This window comes from Rhododendron vialii, chromosome 12a (assembly GCF_030253575.1).
Source record: "Rhododendron vialii isolate Sample 1 chromosome 12a, ASM3025357v1".
NCBI lineage: Eukaryota > Viridiplantae > Streptophyta > Magnoliopsida > Ericales > Ericaceae > Rhododendron > Rhododendron vialii.
Window position 1 is genome coordinate 12,275,466 of NC_080568.1, and position 22,383 is coordinate 12,297,848.

Sequence of the window (22,383 nt, forward strand, 5' to 3'; positions counted from 1 at the left end):
CTTTGCAAGTGTGGGACTTGTGGGTTGTGAACACGAAGATGCAACAACATACGTACATATCCACTATTATATGTGTGGGACTCACCTGCATGTATGTGAAAAGTTATGTTTAGATTATTTTGTGATTATCATTTTTGTTTTGCAAGCTACAAAATGGAAAAGATAATTTGGCAGCTAGTTAGAAAAGTGGTTTCATTCGCTTTATTCATGAAACCATAAAGAAATATAATTTGGCATTAGATTTTAAGGCCTTATGTTTCATTATTAATAATAAAACATGCCAGTTCATGCCACCTCCAAAATAAAGGGGAAAGGAATTCCAAATATTCGTCTCAATTCCAAAAGTTTTTGTCGCATGAACTCCTAAATGCTGACAATCACCGACCAAAATAAAACTGGGTACACATCAAGTATTAACCTCAATCCCTTGCCCCCAAAAAAAAAAAAAAAAAACACCTCTATCCCTTCGAAGGGGGAAAAAAACGTAGAAAAAGCTAGGGTCAACTTCTACGTCACAACCTATACGTATGTGAAAAAAAACTGTCGGAAAAATAAAAGAATTGTTTGAAAATTATGGTGATCCAAAATATGAACAAATCTCATTTAAAGAATGAATGAGAATTAACTCATTATGGGGATTACAAAAGCCAAGTTCATTGGATAGGCCGCCACTAAACACCTGGATGAGATTGGGGCCGGGGCCGGAACTCAAGATTTGTGGGCCGGTAGGCTACGGTCAGAGGTCTAGTCTGGGCTTGAACCTGGGAAAGTATTCGGCTTGCTGGGCTTGGGCCAACCCGAACTTCGTCTGAACGTTTGGGCTCATTTAATCTGGTCTGCAACTAGAATTGATTATATGATTTCTAATCATGCAACCTGCAAATACCAGATTTAATATTCACCGATTACTTCATCCAACTTCAACGTTTGGACCGATGGTTGTGTAAGATGGAGAGAGGGGGTCGTCGTTGTTGTGGTGTATCCTGCAATTCAGGGTGAAATCGAGACAGTGGCGACTCCAGAAATTCTTCGAAGGGCGTTCAGAAATTGCACTATACTACCTCGAAAAAACACAACCATAGATAAACAAAAAGTTAAGGAGTATATATTTATATCTACAATGCGACCCAAAAATAGTAAAGTATATGAGCTATTACAATTGTGCTAGATGATTTTTCATATTTTGAAACTGTTGCATAATAGCATCACTATCTACGATATCAAATACATTACTCTCAATAATAAGTAATCAAACAATTATTCATCCACTGAACTCCCATTCGACTGCACAAATTACTCTCAATATGTATGTACTTCATTGCTGAAAAACTTCTTTCAGCTGTTACAGTAGCAATATGAATAGTCAACACCATTGTCACAAGCAAATAGATCAATCGACATGTTAACTAATTGGCTAAATAATGGGCTGCAGTAAAATTCAATGGGCTAAATAATGGTTTGTGGGCTCATTTTTTGGGTAGGTGTTTATTTACATATGGGCTGGGCTGGGTGTTCATTTATATATGGACTGGATATTCAAAGGTAGGCTAATTCAAAAAAACTTATATGTATTATAGCAAAAAAATACTTGGTGTTCATGTGACCATTAATTGGAGCATGTAGACCCACCGCACTCCAGTGATTCGAGCCAGGGGAATGGATGAGGGCATAATGGTCACTCGATATATATCGTGGACTAAAAAATTGTTTCGTGGGTTTAACAACTACGTACCATTTTTATCATAATATTTTACTACTACTTTAATTAATCTAGTCTATCATACTAGTAGACAATTGAAGCAAACTAATTAATAATAAGAATTCACATAAGAGAGAAAAATTATACTGTACAACTGGGTAAAAGATAAACCAAACCCACTTTAGCTAGTATATAAAATCAACTCCACGTCATAGGTGACCTGGCATTGCTTGTGAATAGACTCCATTAAAGGCTCATGCAATTAGTGCAAGAGAATCATTCATGAGAAAGTTCTAGTCATGGGCGGAGGTAAAGAGGGGGCCGACCACCCTGTTTTTCAAAAAATAAAGAAAATTAATTAATTAATTACTTTTGTCTACCCTCTTTCGTCTATCTCTTCTCAAAGAAAAGAAAATACGATTTTTTTTCTTAATTTTTACTTTTAATACCAAAAAAAAAATTGAAGTGAATCTATTAAAAACTTAGAAAAGACGAAAAACATAACCAAAAAAAAAAAATTAAGTACTCCCTCCGTTCCTTTTTAAATGTCCTGCTTCGTAACTCCAACTTATTAAAAAAACATCATCATTATACCTTTCACATCAACTTTTTCCTCCACTTTCTCTACTTACCCATCATCATTACACTTTTATTCACTAACTTTTCAAAATGGAATCTACTTTTAGGGATAAAATAGATAATTCACCAACTTTTACCCACTAACTTTACAAAATGGACACTTATTAAGGGACAGCCCAAAATAGAATACTGGACTGTAATAAAGGGACGGAGGGAGTAAAACAGAAGCAGTGGCCACCACAAATTCAATATTCACAGTTACTATCACTATCACATTGATGTGGATATCTCAAACACTAACCACAGGTTCGGTCTAGTACTATTAATTTGTTTAAAATTATTTATTCGTTGGTTTTTTTATCATAAATTATTTATTCGTTGTTGATTTCATTTTTTGTCATTAGTAAACATTTTTAAGTTCTTTTTCATACTACTATGTTTTTACATTTCAAATTTCTCTTGTCTAGACAAATAGGTAAATCATGAACCTAAAGCTAATAAAAATAGCAAAAAACAAATTACACATGAAGTGTAGTTGATGCCTCCTTTATAATACTCTCATGCACATAGGCATGGTTCGTTTCCCGTAAACACACATTCCCCTCCCCAAGTCCCCTAAGATGGAGTAGATTAAAATTAACGAATGAAAAAAAAAATAGAACAAACTCAGGCCCATTCCAGAAACAAAAATAAGTACTTACTCCCTCCGTCCCAATTTAATTATCTCTCGTTCTATTCTAGCCGGCTAAAAACCCAACTATATTTTTAAATCCGTAATAAATTTCATATCAAATATGAATCTTATTTGATAGATCTCAAATTAGTTCAATAATACAATGTTGTCAAAATCACATAAAACATTATAAATTACAAGATATAATCAATTGAAAAGTGGCATGAACTCCCGAAAATGACTATTAAATTAGAACGGATGGAATATTTTTTAAAAAGAAAAAACAATTTCAAGCTCAAAAATAATGTGTTTACGCAAATAATTTTTCTAACAACATGGATCATGTTTGATAAATCTCATTGAGATTTTTGAACGGTGCAAAAAAAAATTGAAAAATTATGTTTCATTTATATTATTTTTGAGTTTAAAAATATAAAATAAATATTTATATTTTAAGAAAGTGTTCTGGAACACATGCACCCTCACTTCAAGTATACGAGATAGGAGTAGCTAGCTAAAACATCACCATGCTGCCCAAAAAGAACTGAACTGAATAAAGGCATTACTCAATTATTATTTGTAGCATGCAGTTTCTCCTGCATGCATCTCTTCTATAGCTAGCGATCTGGCTGCAGGCACTGCTTGTGAACAAACTCCGCGACCTGAGAAATCAACTCTCTGGATTCTGGTAATTCAGGGAATATGTAGAAGGCATGAAACATGTTTGGGTACTCCACCAGGTACGCTTCTTTTCCCGACCTCTTAAGCCATTCGTAGTACCGCCGTTGCCAGTCCTGTAAGGCATCCAAACCTCCCACGAATACCACCGTCGCGGGGAATTGGTCTACCTTCGATATGTCTGCCGCCCTCGGCCCGCACACGTTTATCGCTTCGTGATCCCTGCCTGCTGCTGCCGCCTCGCCCGATGGTAGGAAAGCATTCCATAGCCAATCTGTCCTGTCCATTGATACTAGTAATGATAGCCTCTTTTCTGAGTCTGTTCTCTCTTCTCCCCCGAAGAACGGCTGTATCGCCACCAGTCCGATCACCTTAATTCATATCCATCACAAAATTGGACAATCAATTAATTCACAATGAAGTGGAATATAGTTTAGAAAGATGAAAATCACTTTAAACTGCTACAACGAAAAATTATTAATTAAGTGGTCGTGGGACACAGCCCAAACCCCCTTCTCCTACACAAATTCATGTCACCATATGAATTTTTTGAAACCTGATCCTGATCTAGCTAAAAAACGATAAGGTTTGTGGAGGATAAGGGGTGGGACATCACATAACGTACGGTTTCCCAAAATACTGAATAAAAAAAATATCGCTTGTAATTCTCCAAATAGATTAACAAAAAATCATTAGAAATTGAATGTACTATTACACTCAACTTTTGCACAATTTTGGATAGTTGTGAATCCATTTCGTATCTACAATGATGGTGGACGCTTTCATACAATAAATAAATCTTGCAGGTATGTTTGTTCCAATAAAAAACTAGCAGAGTATATCGCAATAGATGTTTTATCAATACTAGCTATCTCACGTTTGTGATTTTAAGCTCTCGCGGTTTGCTTTATCCTTCACAGATCAGCTGTGATATCGATATCGTGATTGATGTCTTATTAATTTAATTTTCTTACAACGTACATACGAGACATACCATATTTACTGTGTACTAATCTTTTTCGATAACTCATGAGTTTAGACTAATTTACGCATACCTCAATTAATCATAGGAGCCAATCTTTCTATTGGGGCCCAATTATAGTCAATTGAAACTTGCTCTATTGGCTTAATAAAGTATGGGAGGTTTTGAAGCTGATATCTTAGCTGAAATCAAATTCAGATTCTAGGTTCCGGGTTTTTCACGACCATGACAATCATCCAGGCTGGGTTTATAATGTGGAGTAATAATCACCAAAAGAACTCATAAAAGAACTACGTACAAAGTCTGAAAACTGGACCAAACCAGGGGGTTATGATCCTACCCCCACCTACATCTTCCGAAAATGGCTAAACTTGAGACTTAGGTGTTGCTGTCTCCTAACATGTCAAGTTCAAGTCAATTCTCCGTACCAACAACACTTGAAGCTACGCATAAATGTGTGAAACAGGTATTGGAGGGGCTGTAGGTATTAGTATGAGGTGCGCACAAACTAATCAAAACACCCTCTATTATTAAAAGAGATTAAATTCTTTCTACCTTAGGTGAAAAATCCATGATTTCCACCACCAATTGTGGAACCCATTATGCGTTTGTCGTAGAGATTTGATCTTGTAGGATCCACAGTGTAATATATCGACGCAAAAAAATAGCTTGATTGAAAATCGATAGATGTATCAAAAATTAAATTTTGGTTTATAAAATAGAAAGCCATGGACAAATTAACTTTAAAGAATCATACCGTTTATTTTACAAAACAAAATTTAATTTTTCATATATCTATCGATATTTAATATAGCTAATTTTTTGTATGGATATACTACTCTACAAGTCTTTTAAGATGAATAATTCAGATTAATATAATAAATTCACGATGGAGCCCTCAAATTACGGTGGTTGAAACTTGGGGCTTTCCACCTGGAAAGAATTTTATCTCATATTAAAAAAAACAAAACCACCTATATTGAGTATATTCCATCCTTTTTTTTTTTTTTTGGAGTATTTTAAAACCAATTGATAAAAACTATTAAAAAAAAAAAGCAACAAATAAAAAAATTTCGTGCCTTCAATTGCGTAAACGTAGATTCTGACGCTCGTTTCGCTACGTTGTGAGCAAGATTAGCTCCAGCACTATCACCAGCAAGAAAACAACAAGAGAGATCCGCGTTTTCCGGCAGAACTCCCGATTTCCTCTCGTCAAGAAACTTAAGCACGTCGAATCCGTCGTCGTATTGGGCCGGGCACCGGTGCTCGGGTGCCAGCCGGTAATTAACGGAGACAACCACAACCGAGACCTTGCGCGCAAAACGACGGCAAACGGCGTCATACGCCTTGGCATCGGCCGTCAGGTACACGAACCCCCCGCCGTGGAAGAAGACGATCACGGGGAGGGGTTGGGTTGTGGCGGTTGGGACGAAGACGCGGAACCATAGGTTGCGGGTCGGGTCGACGGTGACGTCGTGGGATTTGACGCCGTTGACGGGCTTGGCGTTGGGTGGTGACGTGAAGTTGATGAGCTTGAGGAGGCGGCGGTTGACGGTGCCGTCGCTGCGTTGGGAGGCGTCGGTGACTGTGCCGAGGACTGAGAGGACGATGCGGGTCTTCCATGGGAGAGAGGGTGGTTTTTGAGGATTGTTTGCTGTTAGCTCCATTGACGCCTGAAAGAGAGAGAGAGAGAGAGAGAGAGAGAGAGAGAGAGAGAGAGAGAGAGAGAGAGAATAATGTTTGTGGGACGGGTGATGAGAAAGTAGGAATGGGACGGTTGTGGAGGAGAGAGAGGACGGTTGTGGAGGGGAGAGAGAGAGAGGAGAGAGAGAGAGAGGAAAGGCGAGAGGGAGTGGTTGGGACTTGGTGGTTAATCATAATTGTGGTTGGGACTTGGTCGTTAATCATAAGAGTGGTTGGGTCTTCATTGATTTCTCAGTAAAGAGTTTGGTGACTACACTGGCAAGCAATCAAGGGAAACATTTACTCCTTTTTTAAATAATAATACTTAATAATGGAAACATTGATTGGGTGCTTTTTGAGCACATGACATGCTTTTTCCATACTAGGCGCATAACTACGTGCGTACGTGCATGCCGGCTCCTTTTTTAATATACTAGTGATTATTTGTGCCTAAAGGCACGATACAATACGTTTATAAAAAAAAAAAATACTACACAATACTTTTTTATTACAACTTAAAAAAAATTATCCTTCCCTTCTAGTAATCTTAAAAAACCCTAATGAAAAATTTTGTAATTTATTTTTTAAAATTCTCTTCAAATAGACAAATGGTATAAATTGAACTAATTTCTTCTAAGAATAGTTTCACAACAAATAATACCACACTCGTTGAAAAAGTAGGAGCACATACCCAAATGAAATTTGTAATTAACTTATGCGCAACCATTTGTTAACAGCTATCACGATCAACCAATATTTATATTACACCCGTATCTAATATAGTTCAACCAACAACTAATCCAAAAAAAAAATGAATAGTTTTAAAACTCCACTTCCCGTAAGTTAATGAATGCTGTTTTTTTTTTACATTGAAAATAATTCTTGCAACGGAATGCCACAACTTGAGTTTTTTTCCCCTTCAAATCAAAGGAATGCTACAGGCCTATAACTGAGACAAATTATTAAACACTACTACTTTCAATCATGCGTCCAAGAAATAGGTGAAACAACTTGTTACCAAAAAAAAAAAATTTAAGTTTATTCTTTTGTATGAGTAAAGTTTTTATAATATTTTTCTATTGTTAACTCAGTTGATGGAAGACAGAAATTAAATGGAGTTTTCTAACAGATGAGTGGACAATGCACAACATCTCAATAATAGAGTTAAAGATTGACGATAGGGAAAAAAAAACGTTTTGATAATAAAAGGCTCATTGTTAAATAAAGAAAAAAAATATGTTTGTCCTTAGAAATGACAACATTGCCAAAGAAGTAAGGAAAGAGGGAGGGAGGGAGGGAGAGGATAAATTTATTAAAGAAGTTGATTGGACGGCTATAACCTATTGAAAATTTGATCTGACGACTAGAGAGGTACTCTTGTTTGTATGTGTACATAAAAATCGCTCTGTTTTATAATATAGATAATACTTAATAATGGAAACATTGATTGAGTGCTTTTTAAGCACATGACGTGCTTTTTCCATAATAGGGACATAACTACGTGCTACGTACGATTGATCATGCCCATTGATTCAATAACTTAAATTAATATCCAGTGAATGTGTTTTAGATTGTTAGGTCATTATGCAACAGTATGTGAAAAATATGGAAAGTGCAAAGAGCGTATATTTACACTGATGAGAAGTTTAAGTGTGGAATATTATAGAGATATAAAAACACTTTAAAAGTTTGTTGTAGATTGAGGTTTCAAACCATACAAGATAGCGGATAAAAAAATAAATAAATAAAACCATACAATATACACATTATAATAAAAGAACTGACTAAAATCAATCTCCTTTAAATCACCCAAGAAATTAGTCAAACTCAGTGCCTAAAATCAACACATTGAAGAAAGATGTTGCTGCAATAAAATTATGTTGCTCTTGTTAATTTGATTTTTGTTTCATTTCTGCCCTCTTTCTGAACTCTACTTCATTTGCTAGGGGAGTGATCTTCACTTCATGGGAGGAAGATATTATGCAGTGGTGCTACTGCTGCATGAAATCCCATGACAGCTAAAATAGGAAAACTCGTGCAGACAAATGCTTTTTTCGGATGAATGAGCATGCAAACAACTTCTGTGGCTTTAAACCATTACTAAAATTACATGCATGTTATTCAAGCCCATATTCTAAACAAGTGTGTTGACTTTACACAACCATGGAACATGTTCAACCAAGTTGAAGTAGAGAATTCAATCCTGTCAAGTGAGATGAAACTCTCCACTTGCATGTACCTCCTTAACTCTCTTATCATGTTCATCTTCCTCGGCTTCTTCTGCCTCTTCTTCCTCCTTTCCTTCATCTTCTTCCCCTCCCCAGCCAAAACCTCCAATCGAGCGGGAGACTGGAGGAGTTCTAGCCCCTTCGACAATTTCCATGATGTCCTCCAGTGTTAGGAGGGAAAAGCGCTAGGATCGATTCTAGCTCTTTCCTAAAATAGATGGCTTGAGCTGGTTCGGTTAGTTTCCTTGGCAAGTTCTTCAAGAACCCTGGATGGCTTTTGATTTCCTTAATAGACGGCTTGAGTTAACCATGGATGGCTTCAGAAACCATTGAGAGAATTGGTTGGTGAGAGTTGGAGTCAGGTGAAACTCTCCTCGGTTGAAACTCTCCTGGGGTGTGTGTGATAACTTGCAGAGGCTGTTTTCCAGGGAGCTTTCCGACAATAGCTTATTTTCAGAAATATCTTTATGAAAAATAAGCTAGTTAATCTAAAATAGGCTATTTTCCAAGAACCAGTGCGGTGTCCAGACTTCAAAAATATAAACCTCATGCCTCTGCAATCCAATTGAACTGTCCGTTGGTAGGACAGACTACAAATATTAAACAAATATTAAACGGGGAAAGACTACAATACACACCCTTTATTTGAGTGTGTATCATAGGCACCCTCCAAAATATTATGAATTATAGAGAAAATATTACGAATCGTATTGCTAAAAAGTTACGAATCGTATAAAGATTATGAGATATACCAAAATGTTATGAATCATAATGAAAATGTTACGAATCGTACTGCTAAAAAGTTATGAATTCTAGAATAAAAGTTACGAAACACTCTAAAACGTTACACAAAATAGGTGCATATGGTATACCCTTTTAAGGGGTGTGTATTGTAGACTTTAAAGAAACGCGCGAGTTGTATAAAATTGGTCATTGACCCAACAAAATGAGAAGAGAAAACATAGGAAATAGTAGAAAACAGCATCATACCATTACCATCATACTGGGTTTGTGATCAGAACTCCGTACAATCTACCAAAATCTACCTGGCAAAAAAGGAATGGCCAAAATTAACCTGCGGGATAAACCCGAACGACTCAAAATCTCTTTTTATCACAGCATACGGTTAAAAAACAATCAAACTAATAGACATAGTAAGGAACACATTAAAAATTCCATGTAAAGAACCTCTCAAAGAAATTAAGTTAACTTGATTAAACCAACCACAAATTAGTGTACTTAATTGAACAAAATAAAAAAGAGAGAGTGGTGAAATGTCCATTTTTAAACCTCTTCTGTGATCAAAAGACAAACGGATGTACAGAAATAAGAATGGAGATACTGCACCCTTTTGATTAAACCAACCACAACATTAGTGTATTTACCAGTTGCAAATGAAGATGACCCTGCTGCAAGATCAGATGCATCATTTGGAATATGTGTTCAAGTTCTATGACTGTCAATTTCCTTTAAGTCATCATCATTCTCAAGACCCTCGATATCTTCTACAAGGAGTTCTTACACTTGCGTAGAGTTAAGAGACTCTTCCATATGCGTGGACCCAATATAGACTCTTTTTCATGGATAGAGATAAGAGATAGATCAGGATATGCGACCAGGAAAAAGCTCATCTGTTGAACCCATATTATTCTGGGCAAAAAAAGAAAAGCATAAAAGTTCAGTTGCAGTATCCAATGTACTATTGGCAAAATTCCGAAGATAGAGTAGGATGCTTAGATCCACATATCAAAAGCAATTTTATGGAAAGTAATAGACAGCGCAAAATTCTAAATAGCTAGCCAGCACATTCTTTTGTTAGTCTACTAATAACTGACATCAATATAATTAAGAGAACAATAAGATTCAAAATATTTGCCTACCTTGCCTAAACGGGGCAAGTTGACATGTAGAGACCCTTATTTTTGAAAAATCGTTTAAAAGTTTTATTAATGTTAGAATATCGAATAAATGTAAAATTTGTTGAATTTATTTGATTTGGGGTCAATGTGATAGGGTTGAAAGTGGAGGGAGTGCAAGTGTGGTTGGTATGTGCCCTAGTATATATGTGTGTGAGGGTGTAGAGGATAAAAAAAAATCTCCAATCCTCTCTCTCTCTCTCTCTCTCTCTCTCTCTCTCTCTCTCGGCTCCTCTCGCTCTCTCTCTCTTTCCCTCCCAAACTCTCACACTCCAACACCCCAAAATACTTCGAACCCACCTCAATCCGCCGTAAAGTTTTCGCATTCAAGCTTTCTGGAGCTTGGAAATTCGTGGGGTTGAGCTGGAAGGGGAATATTCGGTTGATTCAAGGTTTTCGGAGCTAGGACTTGCTTGCTTGAGCTTGGGTTTCATTCTTCAATTTCGAGGTAGGGATTTCTCACTTCTATTATATGTTTATGTGTTGATTTAGTGTTTGAATTGTTTCCTAGATCATTGGTTTCATTGTTGGAATTGTTCTCGTAAAATCTGAAAATCGTGCATTGGAAACCCATGTCCTACCGGTAGGAGTTTTGGCCCTTCCGGTAGAAACGCTGTCCAGTAGTGTATTTTGGTGAAATTTTGATCTCCTACCGGTAGGAGATTGTGTCCTACTGGCAGGAAATGAAAAATTTGCATTTTTTGTAAAATTTCTAACGAGCATAACTTTTTCATCCGAATTTCGTTTTGGGCAAATTTTATATCGAAATTCATGTATCAGAAATCTACTTTTCAATGGTGGTGGTCTCATCTCCTAATTCTTAGCCGATAAGGTTTGGTAGCCAAAATAAGATAGACATGTTCATATACGTTGGGTATTCCTTTTTCCTTAGAATCGTTGAGCAAGGCATGAATGTTCTTAAGTACGCCTAAGTACATAATTGAATGATTAGACGAGGTTAGTGGTATGCTTAAGGCTTTATAGTGGTCGTTGGATTCCGTATGAGCCTATTAATACCAAAATGAGGGTTTAGAGAATATAAGGAACATAGGTGAGTGAAGGTTGTATTTGTTGACATGTGATGTGAAAAACGAATGCGTAGAACACTCCTTTGAGTTAAACAACGCTAGGTGTGGATACATGAGACATTCTCCTTATGATTGCTATGTGATACATCTCTTGCGTGACTTGTACGGTTCCATGGGTTGCAGGATAGAAATCTATGAATCATTGTGAGAAAATATTCCTTGATATTTGAGTGTTTGTATGGTGATGAGAAAAACTAATAACGTAATGATAGTGAGTTGATTGAGATGAAATTATTCGTACTACTTCTATGTGAATAAGTCTTCGTTGTGAGTTCACTATATGTGATTGAGATGAATGACTAAATTATAAAGTGTATCAGAGGAATTGTGGTACGATGACCTATGATGTGCGACTTGAATTAGCTCCATCAATGACGGAGGTACTAGTAGGGGGTATCGGGATTCCTTAAATGGCCCGGCAGGAGCTTTTACTCATGACACAGAACGTTAAGGAAATTGTGACATGATGTGAATGAAAAAGGGGTATCATGGTGAAAGTATGAGTGGTATTAAAGACATTTGCATCGCGATTCTTTGATTACGATAATTTCATAAGTCAAGATATCGGATTGGTGACTTGAAATGAGATGAGGGGCAGTGTTAGTCATGAGAAAATCATTTAGATAGTAAGTTCTCGTAGTCAAACTAGAGTCTTGGTGTGTAGTCATGGTACTTCATTTGTATCATCGACTTTGGGACGATTACTAGTCGAGTTTTGTTTCTCCTTGAGATACCGTACCTTGCTTCTATTATTAATTTTACCTGTCTTCCCATTTGCACATAATGGTTATGTAGATTTTTTTACTGGGCTAGTGTAGCTCAACCTATCATTTTTCAGGTGTGATCCCGGAGCAGTAGCATGGAGTGAAGTGCATGCATTCTAGTGCATATCTTCGGAAGAGGTGGTGAAAGAGACTCATGGACTTTTTGGTAAAACATATTTTGGGAATGTAATAGAACTTTAACTCTATTTCTTAAAATGATGTAATTTGTTCAAAATCTTGAAGTTGGATCTGTAATTTAATGATTAGGACATGGTGAACTCTTTTGAGATATTATGTATGACAATGTGAGGAGTTTTATCTATGAAAAACTATCTTTATTTATGTTAAAAAACTATTATGTATGACAATGTGAAAAACTATCTTTTGGGGTATTAGTTTTATTTATGAAAAACTATCTTTATTATGTATGACAATGTGAGGAGTTTCAGCTTGCGCCGTATTCCATTCGTCCTCCCTCTGATTTAACCATTCTTGATTGACATGAGGGTGTGCAGGGAAACCCAAGTTGTACTGCTCAATCCAATCCTCGGCGAGCTCTTTCCATTCCTCTACTTTGTCTTCCATATTCCAACCAACTGCCAGCATGTTAACACCAAGATCGGTTGGGACGGCTACAAAGGGCTTAAGGTGGTTTTCTGGGATGATATGGCTGGTGGGGTTGTATATGGTGGAGTTAGGATTGATTATGGTGGAGCTGAGGGTTATCTGATTAATTTATGGGTTAGAATTGTGGTTGGGCAATGAATTGGAGATGACATTGGATTTAGTAGGTGGAGTTGGAAGGGTGTCATTGTCCACCAAATTTTGTATCGCATGTCGGAGACGATAGCAAGAGTCAATGTGATGGCCAGGCATCTGATGGTAGGCACAGAAGACATTTGGGTTATGGCTGGGAGGCGGATTTTGAGGAAGTAGGGTTGGAGTCAGGGGCCTAAGGTGATCAGCCTTGACTAACTTCTCCAACACCGAGGAAAGTGGTGCCTTAAAGTTGGCGAAGTTTCGGGGTTGATTCCGGTTTTGGGGTTTTTGAGGGGTTTGTATTTGGTTAACATCCGCAATGTGGTTGGAGCTTTGAGTAGTAGCATTGTTGCTAGCAAAAGTTGCATTGGCGTAGTTGTTACCACCAAATAGAGTAGTACTATTTTCGGTGTAAGACGGGGTTTCAACTTTGGAGCTGAGTTAGAAGAGGAGGTGTCACTCCTTGATAGAATACCTGTTTGAAAAGCTTCCTCGATAGCTAGGCCGGAGTCGAAGAAAGTTTCGAAGTTAGCCCCCTGAACTAATACAAGGTTCTTGGTGAAGTCAGGCTGCAAGTTATGGGAAATGATACGGATTTGGTACCTCTCGCTCGGGCGATCGGTTAAAAAAGCTGCTTTGGCCCTCCATCTCTTGATAAAATCCGTAAAAGACTCTTTTGCATGTATTTTGGTTGACTCCAACTCTCGAGTGGTCATTTTGAGTTAAGAGTTGTAACTGTACTGGGCATTAAAAGCCGTACCGATATCCTCCCATGTCCTTCTTTTAGAGATGTCAAGAGACAAGAACCATTGGAAAGCGGGGCCGGTGAGAATTTGCGGGAACAACTGAGCCATCACATCTTCCTTAACCCCATGTAACTTCATTGCACTATGATAAGCCAAGAGATGAGTTTTTGGATCACCAGTCCCGTCGAATTTCGTGAAGTCTGTAACGACCCGCTCTTGGATGATTAGCATAAACTGTCTTAAAGAAAGCTAAGTAACAACCTTAATAAGATTCATTCTATAAACGCAAGACAAAGTAGACTAAATAGATTACATCTGGCTTCAAGAATAAAATTTGCAAAGAGAACTATACAAGATGAGTTGCGTCCACATATGATACGACAACTCTCCAAAAATTGATATCACAAAATATACTATGCCAAAAGGATATCAAGTCGACCCGCATCTCAACTCCTACAGCCTGTCAGACCAGTAGTGGACCAAAACTCTACTTCAGTTACCTGAAAGGATTGTAAGTGTTACTACTTCATTCAAGCGGAAAGTATAAAACAGTTTACACGAGCAAACATGGATCGAGTAATGCTTCTAATCATATTTAGCAAGAAACATATTGTTTTTCAGAAACCATTAAGTAAGCAACAATATTTCAAGGAGCCAAAGGGTTGCTTCCCTCGCAATCAAGAGTTATGACGGTATCGTGACCCTATGAACAAGGTACTTTCAACAATTTATACCCTATTTGTGTATAGCAAATAGACAATTTATACCCTTCTTGTGTACATCAGGAAGAAAATAATTCCAACCAATAATACAGCGCGCTATGGCATGCTCTTGAAATAAAATCATGTTTCAAACAACTTGATCCATATCCACAACCGTAAAAAATTCCCAACATTTGCAAAAAAAGTATAAATTTATTTTTAGCTAGCCACTTCAATGAAATAGCACACTCACCTTAGAGATCCAAAAGACAAAAGCAAAAAGCCTCATTCTCAACCTTGAGGTGGAGACTAGTTCACCGATCCTAGAATATGAATGACACTACACTTAGTATAATTCATAATCCAACTCATGTTAAAATGTAAGTAAAATGCATCAATAAGTCTAGCATATGATCTTAGTTTTAATCTCCATCCTTAATATGATACTAAATGAGACCAATGCAATAAAAATGATGGATGATATGTTTCAATGCTCCAAAGTTGATTCAATGAGGTTTGACACAAGAATTTCCAAGAATAAGGCTTAGTCCATAGCCAACGTGTACGATTCTGACCATATCCAATACATAATCATGAATTCTAAGAATTTCACTTAAACCATTGAAAAGTTAACTTCTTCCTCTTCGAATCGATAGGTCATTCATAAAAAATGGAGTTCGGTAACCTTACTACGGCCTCGCGATTATAACTTAACATAATACTAAAACTGGTGCAGAGACAGATTTTGGGTAAACTTTAACAGCAATTCTGTTATTGCTCAGGCATAACCACAGCACATGAGTTGCATCATTGGAAAGTTCTATAAGTCTAGTTTTCATCAAAGCAAGCGGAATGTGTTTTCGAGTCTCGAGCTAGGAGATATGACTGTTTTTTCAACTTGTGTTGGTGCAAACTGCTCAATTCCGAATTTGAGTGATGCTAGGTTAAAAATTTCTATAGAACTCAATACTTTGAACTAGATCCTGAAATTTTTAGTATAGATAGAAGACTCATAGAGGAGCTTTCAATAAATATCTCATAATTTTTGGAGTTTAGGAACTGCCTCAACAAAAATCCTCAAAATCAGGTCAGATTCAAGATTTCCCAATTCTGCAGATTTTCCAGAAAATTACGTCTTGTTCTTTCTTCGATTTCCAACTCTTAAACCCTTCCAAAATACTTCAAACTCACATCAAAACCTTACTAATCATGCTCAAACTCAAATATATTAAGAAGCTACTTCAAGAACCTCAAATTCATGCATCCAAACAAGTTCTAAACATGAAATTCAAGAGGTTCAATTAGGGTTCTTGAGCTTCTTTAAGATTTCAACCCAAACCCAAGTTCTACCTAAATCAACATCTAGAGTATGAATTCTAAAACCAAAGCATGGTATTTAAATCAAAAAATTTGATATTCAAGAATAAGAAGAATGAATTACCAAGTCTAATCTTCAATTCAAAGCCAACCAGATTTTTCCTAATTTTCTCCTTCTTCTCTTCACCTCTCTCTCTCTCTCTCTCTCTCTCTCTCTCTCTCTCTGTGCGTTATACAGTAAAGGTGGGATAGAGGAAACGATGAAACAACGTAAAATGTTTATCAAGGGAAAAATTATCCCATGAGGTTGGGTGTATGGGTTCAAACAGGCTCATAACTCATCTTAACCCTTCATTCCACTTACCAAGACCAATCCCTTTTAATTAACTTAATTAAACTCTCAAATTTAATCATGTATCGCTAAACAATTAATTTATGAATGATATGTGAACGATAACATAACACGTGTAACAATTAGCATGACCTATGCAACATAAAATAAAATGTCATATGCAATGCACGTACATGCTCGGAACGGGTGTTACAAAGTCTGGCATTTTGAACTTTTCGGGCAGCCTAGCATTTGAAAATGGGCAAAGTCGGTCCGTGTCCAAACCACCGGCACCAATCTTTTCGGGCTTGGAGACTGTCTCTTCGAGCTTTGCCATCTTGGCAATTAGTGTAGCCATATCAAGGTTTGGGGCAAGATTTTCGATTTGAGGAATCTCTTCGGCTATAGGCTCGCGATCGCGCCTTTCGCTGCCTCCCCCTCCTGCTGGGAGTCGTTCTTCGATTAAAGCACACATAGTGGCCATGGAAGCTGGTCTGTCGTTTTCGCACCAAAAATATAATTTATAAAAGAGGGAATTAACAATTATCCCAAAGAATAGCAGTTAAGTCTGAGATCGTCCACGGAGAGTAAAAAGCTAAGTTGCAATACGTTCAATTGATTGCTAATTTAATTCTACAAAGGAAAAGGTTTGGATTTGAGTTGATTTGATTAAACTAAAACTAAACTAGAAAACAGATTAAAGGAGTTGTAAACTGATTAGAGAAGAGACTAGGGTTTCCGATTCAGTCTCCCCTTGTAACGCAATTGTTTCGAAACCTAGGGTTCATATTCAACATTCAACCAGATCAACGTAGGGTAGCAATTCCTATCGATAATTCCCAAAAAGATAATCAAGTTTTGCACTCCGTATAGGCTATCTCAACACGGCACAGATCGTCTCATTGGATTTAACCAACGGCACGATCCGTCTCACGTAGTATAGTCTATCTCAAAGCCTATCCTGAAATATTAAAAATCATTGTATGACAATGCTTGAAACCATGGATACAAACACATTCGAACATTGAAAAAATATAAAACTTCATAAAAAGTTACGAATCGATCAAGTCATATAATCAAGTTGAATATAGAACCCTAGAAATGTAACAACTACACTATTTGGAGAGACCTCCTCATTACCCTAGTCAAGAAGTTTAGCCACTCATGGAGTTAGAACAAATAACCAAGCAAGAATAAAGCTCCATTGAATAACATATGAATAAAACCCAAAGCTCCTGCTGCTAGTTTGGCCGTGATCCGCGAGGCGTGGTGATGGCTACCCCGTTCTCTGTTTCTGCGTGGGATCAGATATCCCTAAACAAAATCTTTGCTTTCTTTTTTATATTAGCCGAGAGTTCTCCACCGTAGGTACTTAAGTGGGTCCAATTCCAGTAGCTTAGGAATTTTATACAGTGCTTCTCTTCTTCACGTATCAAATATAAACTTGGTTTCTTTTCTTAATTAATTCGATTGACGCCAGTAAAATTCTCAATTCAGCTCCGATTGTTATCCAACGGTTCCATGGAAACTGAAACTAGGAAAGCGAATATCAAACTCTAAATAATATACTAAACGGACATAACAAGAGTAAATTAAGGGGCGTAAATAGGCACATTTACGCATCTATCAGAAGCATCGAACTGATCTGCCCTTTGCTGCATGATAACCAGGTTGTGCTGGAGATCCGCTAAGACAGTAACAAGGATGTGTTGTGCGAAGGGGAAACATATTCCAATGGTGCCAAGAAGTGCCAGATTCCTATCTGAAACAACCACCAATGGCAACGCTGCCCCTTTTCCAACCATTCATCTCTTTAAGGTATCCAACGCTCATATCAATCGCTCTTTCGTCTCATTATTCAAATATGCAAACATAATAGAGTAAGTTTTCATTGTGGATGTGATACCCACAACTTCCATAAGTGGAATCCGATACTCATTACTCTTGTACGTCGCATCAATAATCAACACGGATGGAAAATTTACAGATAGCTCTAAGCTTTTAGGATGAACCTAAAGAATATTTGTAACTTCGTTGGTGTGTTTATTTATGAGATAGTCATAAATGTATTTTTTTCGTTTAATTTTTCCAAGATGTACCCAATAGGAGATAGATCCTCCAGTTGCTCTTTCTTATACAGTACATTCATATTGTAAATACCCCTGATTCCTGTACTAATTGACGAGTCTTGTTGTCTCATGAAACTAAAAATTTCTCAAGGCACGGTACTGCTAGACATGTTACGAACTAATTGCTGCTGGATTGGGGTCAGCCTTGCCGGGTACTCGTGTCCCTCAAAACTTTCAGCTAGTTCATGGTTATGAAAACCTTTAACAACCTTCAAACTCCACATGACACCGTTTGGAGGTTGTGGTACACCTCGCAGCTTAAACGGGCAATCACATTTTTTAGTTTCAGTATTCATTTGCATTGAATGCCCTTCCAATGGCGGTCTGTACAATCCTCCCTTTTCACAAATAAGAATGCACTTCAGTATCTTGTTGCCCTTTATCCTAGCAGATTTACTTATGATAATCACAAAACCATTTTCCTTACCAACTCTCTGCACCCAATCTATCATGACAGCTCTAGTTTCAAATATCTATAATAAAAAAAATGAATACGTATAAGCACACGTAATATCCCGTATATTAAAAATATTGATTCTTGCATGTAAACTTTAGGTGGCATATAAGTGAGGGTGTGTGCACGTTGAAAACTGGTATGCTTGAAACATAACAAAATAAGTAACAAATGTAACACCCATAAAATACATTCTATTAATTAGAAGAATTAAATTACTTTGTCTGGAGTTGTTTTATTGAGATAAAGATAAATTTTAAAATTAGTAGTTAATGTGCATGTGAGTAGCAACGTGTAGGCTCTAATAAGACGACTTTTAAGCTGGTTACTCAAGAAGGGTTTGTACACGTGGTGTTAATAGGACAGGACTTGGGTTTTAATAGACTTATGAGCATGAGCAAGAGACTTCTCCAAGGAAAATAACTTTTTGGTGAGTTTTACAAAGAGCTAGGAACCGAGAGAAGAAATGATCGGTGAAGGAAACCGTTGCAGACAAACAATAATCTGATGGTCCTATCAGAGCACAACACTAAAAATCAGCGAGGGACTAGCTATGCAGAAGAAAAAATTGAATAGGTTGAAGAAGAAGGTATGCTCCGTTCCGGTTCCTAAAAAAAAGGAGCTTTTAAAAAAGGAAGATAATTTCAAGCTAAAAAATTATGTAATTGTTGAACAGGTTGAATTTTTTAACGGAAAAATTTTATGTTTTTAAAGGTTTAGGTTTGCAAGTCATAACATTTATTTAGGGACGGAGTGGTATCATTGTCTTATTATATAGTTTTAAGTCAAACCACAAAACATTTAATAACAATTAAAAAAAATTCCTTGGATTTTTTATTTTTTTTTCCATTTCTGTGAACTTCACATGGTACGCAAGAAAGATAGAATGAAGTGAAAGAATTAAATTTTCTACGTTTTTGTTTGTGCTACAAAAAGAGTACAACATTAACAAAAATAAGTAACAAATATGTATAATAACAACAGTAATAACTAACCTGGTCAGTCGTAAAATCGGCTGTGTAATCACGCCCAAAGTTGGAGCTGCTCTCCCCACATGGAACATCATTCGCAATATCGTTCCCAACTGACCAACTATCCAAAAATAAAAAATTGTATTAATCCATAATGTTCTTTTATGAATTACGAAAATGAAATGAAAATTGAGAAAAATTGTGAGGATGTGATTACTCAAAATTGCTCTCAATCTCAATGTATGCAAGAGTACACCATCATCAGATTATTAGCCAGGGGAATGATCAACCATAGGCAAGTTGCTCTGCTCTGATCTGCAGCTGCTCTGCAAGTTGTTAAGGTGCTCAACCATAGGCAAGTTGATAAAGTGCTCATCTCTAACTTTTTTTTCTCTGCAGGATAACTGATTACTCCTACTTTCTGCCCCACTGTAATGTTTAGTCATCAAGGCCCAATTCACCTATATGCTCCACGTTCAAAACTCTTCAAAGCTCACATGCACACAAAAGCACCATGTGCACTACAAGACGCCGATTGCCTCTATTTTTTCTTTTTCTTTTTTCGTTTCAACCAATGGAAAGCTTTGGGTTTTTTGATCATTTTATCATAAATGGTCATAACTAAAATGACCAGGAAACTTTTTCTCTTTCTACCGGTTCAAACAGATTTAAATTTGAAACACATTTTTCAACCTCTTTAGACAATTTAAACTACGAAAAATATATATATTTTCCATTTTAAATTATTTCTCCATCAATATTAGGCTCGTTTGATAAATTTCGTTAAGTAGATTTCAAATATATAAAATTTATTAAAAAAATACGTGAAAAAAAAGTTATTAACATTTAAAATTTTATAAAAAAAATCAAAAGAGAGAGAGAGACTCCTAGGGGGAGAGAGATAGAGAGAGAGAGCACGAGGGGGGGATTACTAATCTGCTTTTACCCCCACACCCACCTCCACACTCTCTCTCTCTCTCTCTCTCTCTCTCTCTCTCTCTCTCTCTCTCTCTCTCTCCGCAGTCTCTCTCTTATTTTATTTTTTTTGTTATACAATTTTAAATTCTAATAACTTTTGTTTCACATAATTTTTTTAAATAAATTTTATATTTTTGAAATGTACTCAATGAAACCTATCAAAAAAGCCTAATATTGGTTGTGAAATAATATAAAACGGAAAAATTATATTTTTTTGGTAGTTTAGACTGTCTAAAGAGGTTAAAAATTTTAAGTGTTTTAAATTTCAATCCGTTTGAACCGGTGGAAAAATTTTAGTTTACTGATTATTTTATCCTAAATGGTCATAATTAAATTTTGACTCTAGGACTCTCGTTGATTAACCTTAAGAAAGTCGTAAAATCAAATATCTCTTAAGATTAATCAACGAGAGCTCTAGAGTCAAAATTTAATTATGACCATTTAGGATAAAATGATCAAAAAATTAAAATCTTTCCACTGGTTCAAATGGATTGAAATTTGAAACACTTAATTTTTTAACCATATTTTTTAATATATCAATTGTCTAAAGAAATTAAAATCACGTATTTTTTAAAATAAATTTTATAATTTTGAAATCTACTCAGCGAACCCTATCAAATAACTCTAATATTGAATATGAAATAATTTATTTAAATTAAATGATTTTTTTGGGCACAATATATTATCTTTTTGTTTTTATTTTTTTGTCCTTTATTTTTTTTAAACTTCGATATTTGAGTTTTCAAGTAAATTATGTATGTTGAATCCACTTAAATTTACTTTATATTTCTATAAACAGTCAATAATACAAACTGAAATCAAACTTCATTTAATTATAATTGAGTACATAAAACCAATACATGAACATAAATAAATGCACAAATTTAATTAATATTTTCGTCAAATTGTGGTCATCATCCCGGCAAATCTATATATCTACATTACTTCGTACCACAATTGGAGGCGTGCTTCATAAGATGAGCCCATTCGTGTGCTTCATCTGATGGATTTGGCCTCCACCATGTGATGATGGGTGGTACAGGGTAATGAGGGTATAAGAAAACTTGCACGAAGTGATTGCCATTAACATGGCCAATAGCTATATGTTTGCGCGTTACGAATGAAATTGGATGAGAGCTCAACGGCAAGTGAGTGAGACAACTCGAAGCAATCATTTCGAATGTATGTAGTACAACGTTGTACATTGATGCGATGATAAGTCTCAATGGTATAGAATCTATCCAATGATCCTCTAGTGCCGATGGCTGGAAGCAACGAAGTCTTTGTAGCACTTGGTATACACAATTACGTTCTGGATAAAACTAATCGTACAGAACCAAATTTTGTTCAATCTCTTGGATAAGATCCTGTCGTACTTGAGCCCATTCATCTTCAGAACCAAAGAGTTGCGCGGCTATCGCCCTGAAGCCACAATGACCGTCAGATCAAATGTCAACACAGTGGAAAATATAACGCTGATATTGCTGAGAAAATTCAGAACGAGGTGATCCCTCCCATTGCTCATTCGCGATATTAGAATACGTGAGGCCCAAGATTCTGAAGTGGATACTGTGAAGGAAGATATGCGACCTCTATTCTACTCATCTCTGTCTGTAGGTCGACCCCTGTGTTGTATGCTGGGGGTCGAACTGTGCAATGAAATGGATCCACCATATCGAGAAACATGTCCATCATAGACTCTCGACT

The 22,383-nt window shown here is 36.5% G+C and overlaps 1 protein-coding gene across 1 annotated transcript; it reads right to left on the reverse strand.

Annotated features, from left to right (window-relative positions):
* Positions 1-3,339: 3,339 nt before the first annotated feature.
* On the reverse strand, positions 3,340-6,506 carry LOC131311248 (probable carboxylesterase 18). The gene is made up of 2 exons (XM_058338610.1): positions 5,691-6,506; positions 3,340-4,000 (listed from the first exon to the last, which is right to left on the reverse strand). Exons 1-2 carry the CDS (start codon positions 6,276-6,278, stop codon positions 3,569-3,571), a joined length of 1,020 nt encoding a protein of 339 aa, XP_058194593.1. The 5' UTR covers positions 6,279-6,506; the 3' UTR covers positions 3,340-3,568.
* Between the last annotated feature and the right edge of the window lie 15,877 nt (positions 6,507-22,383).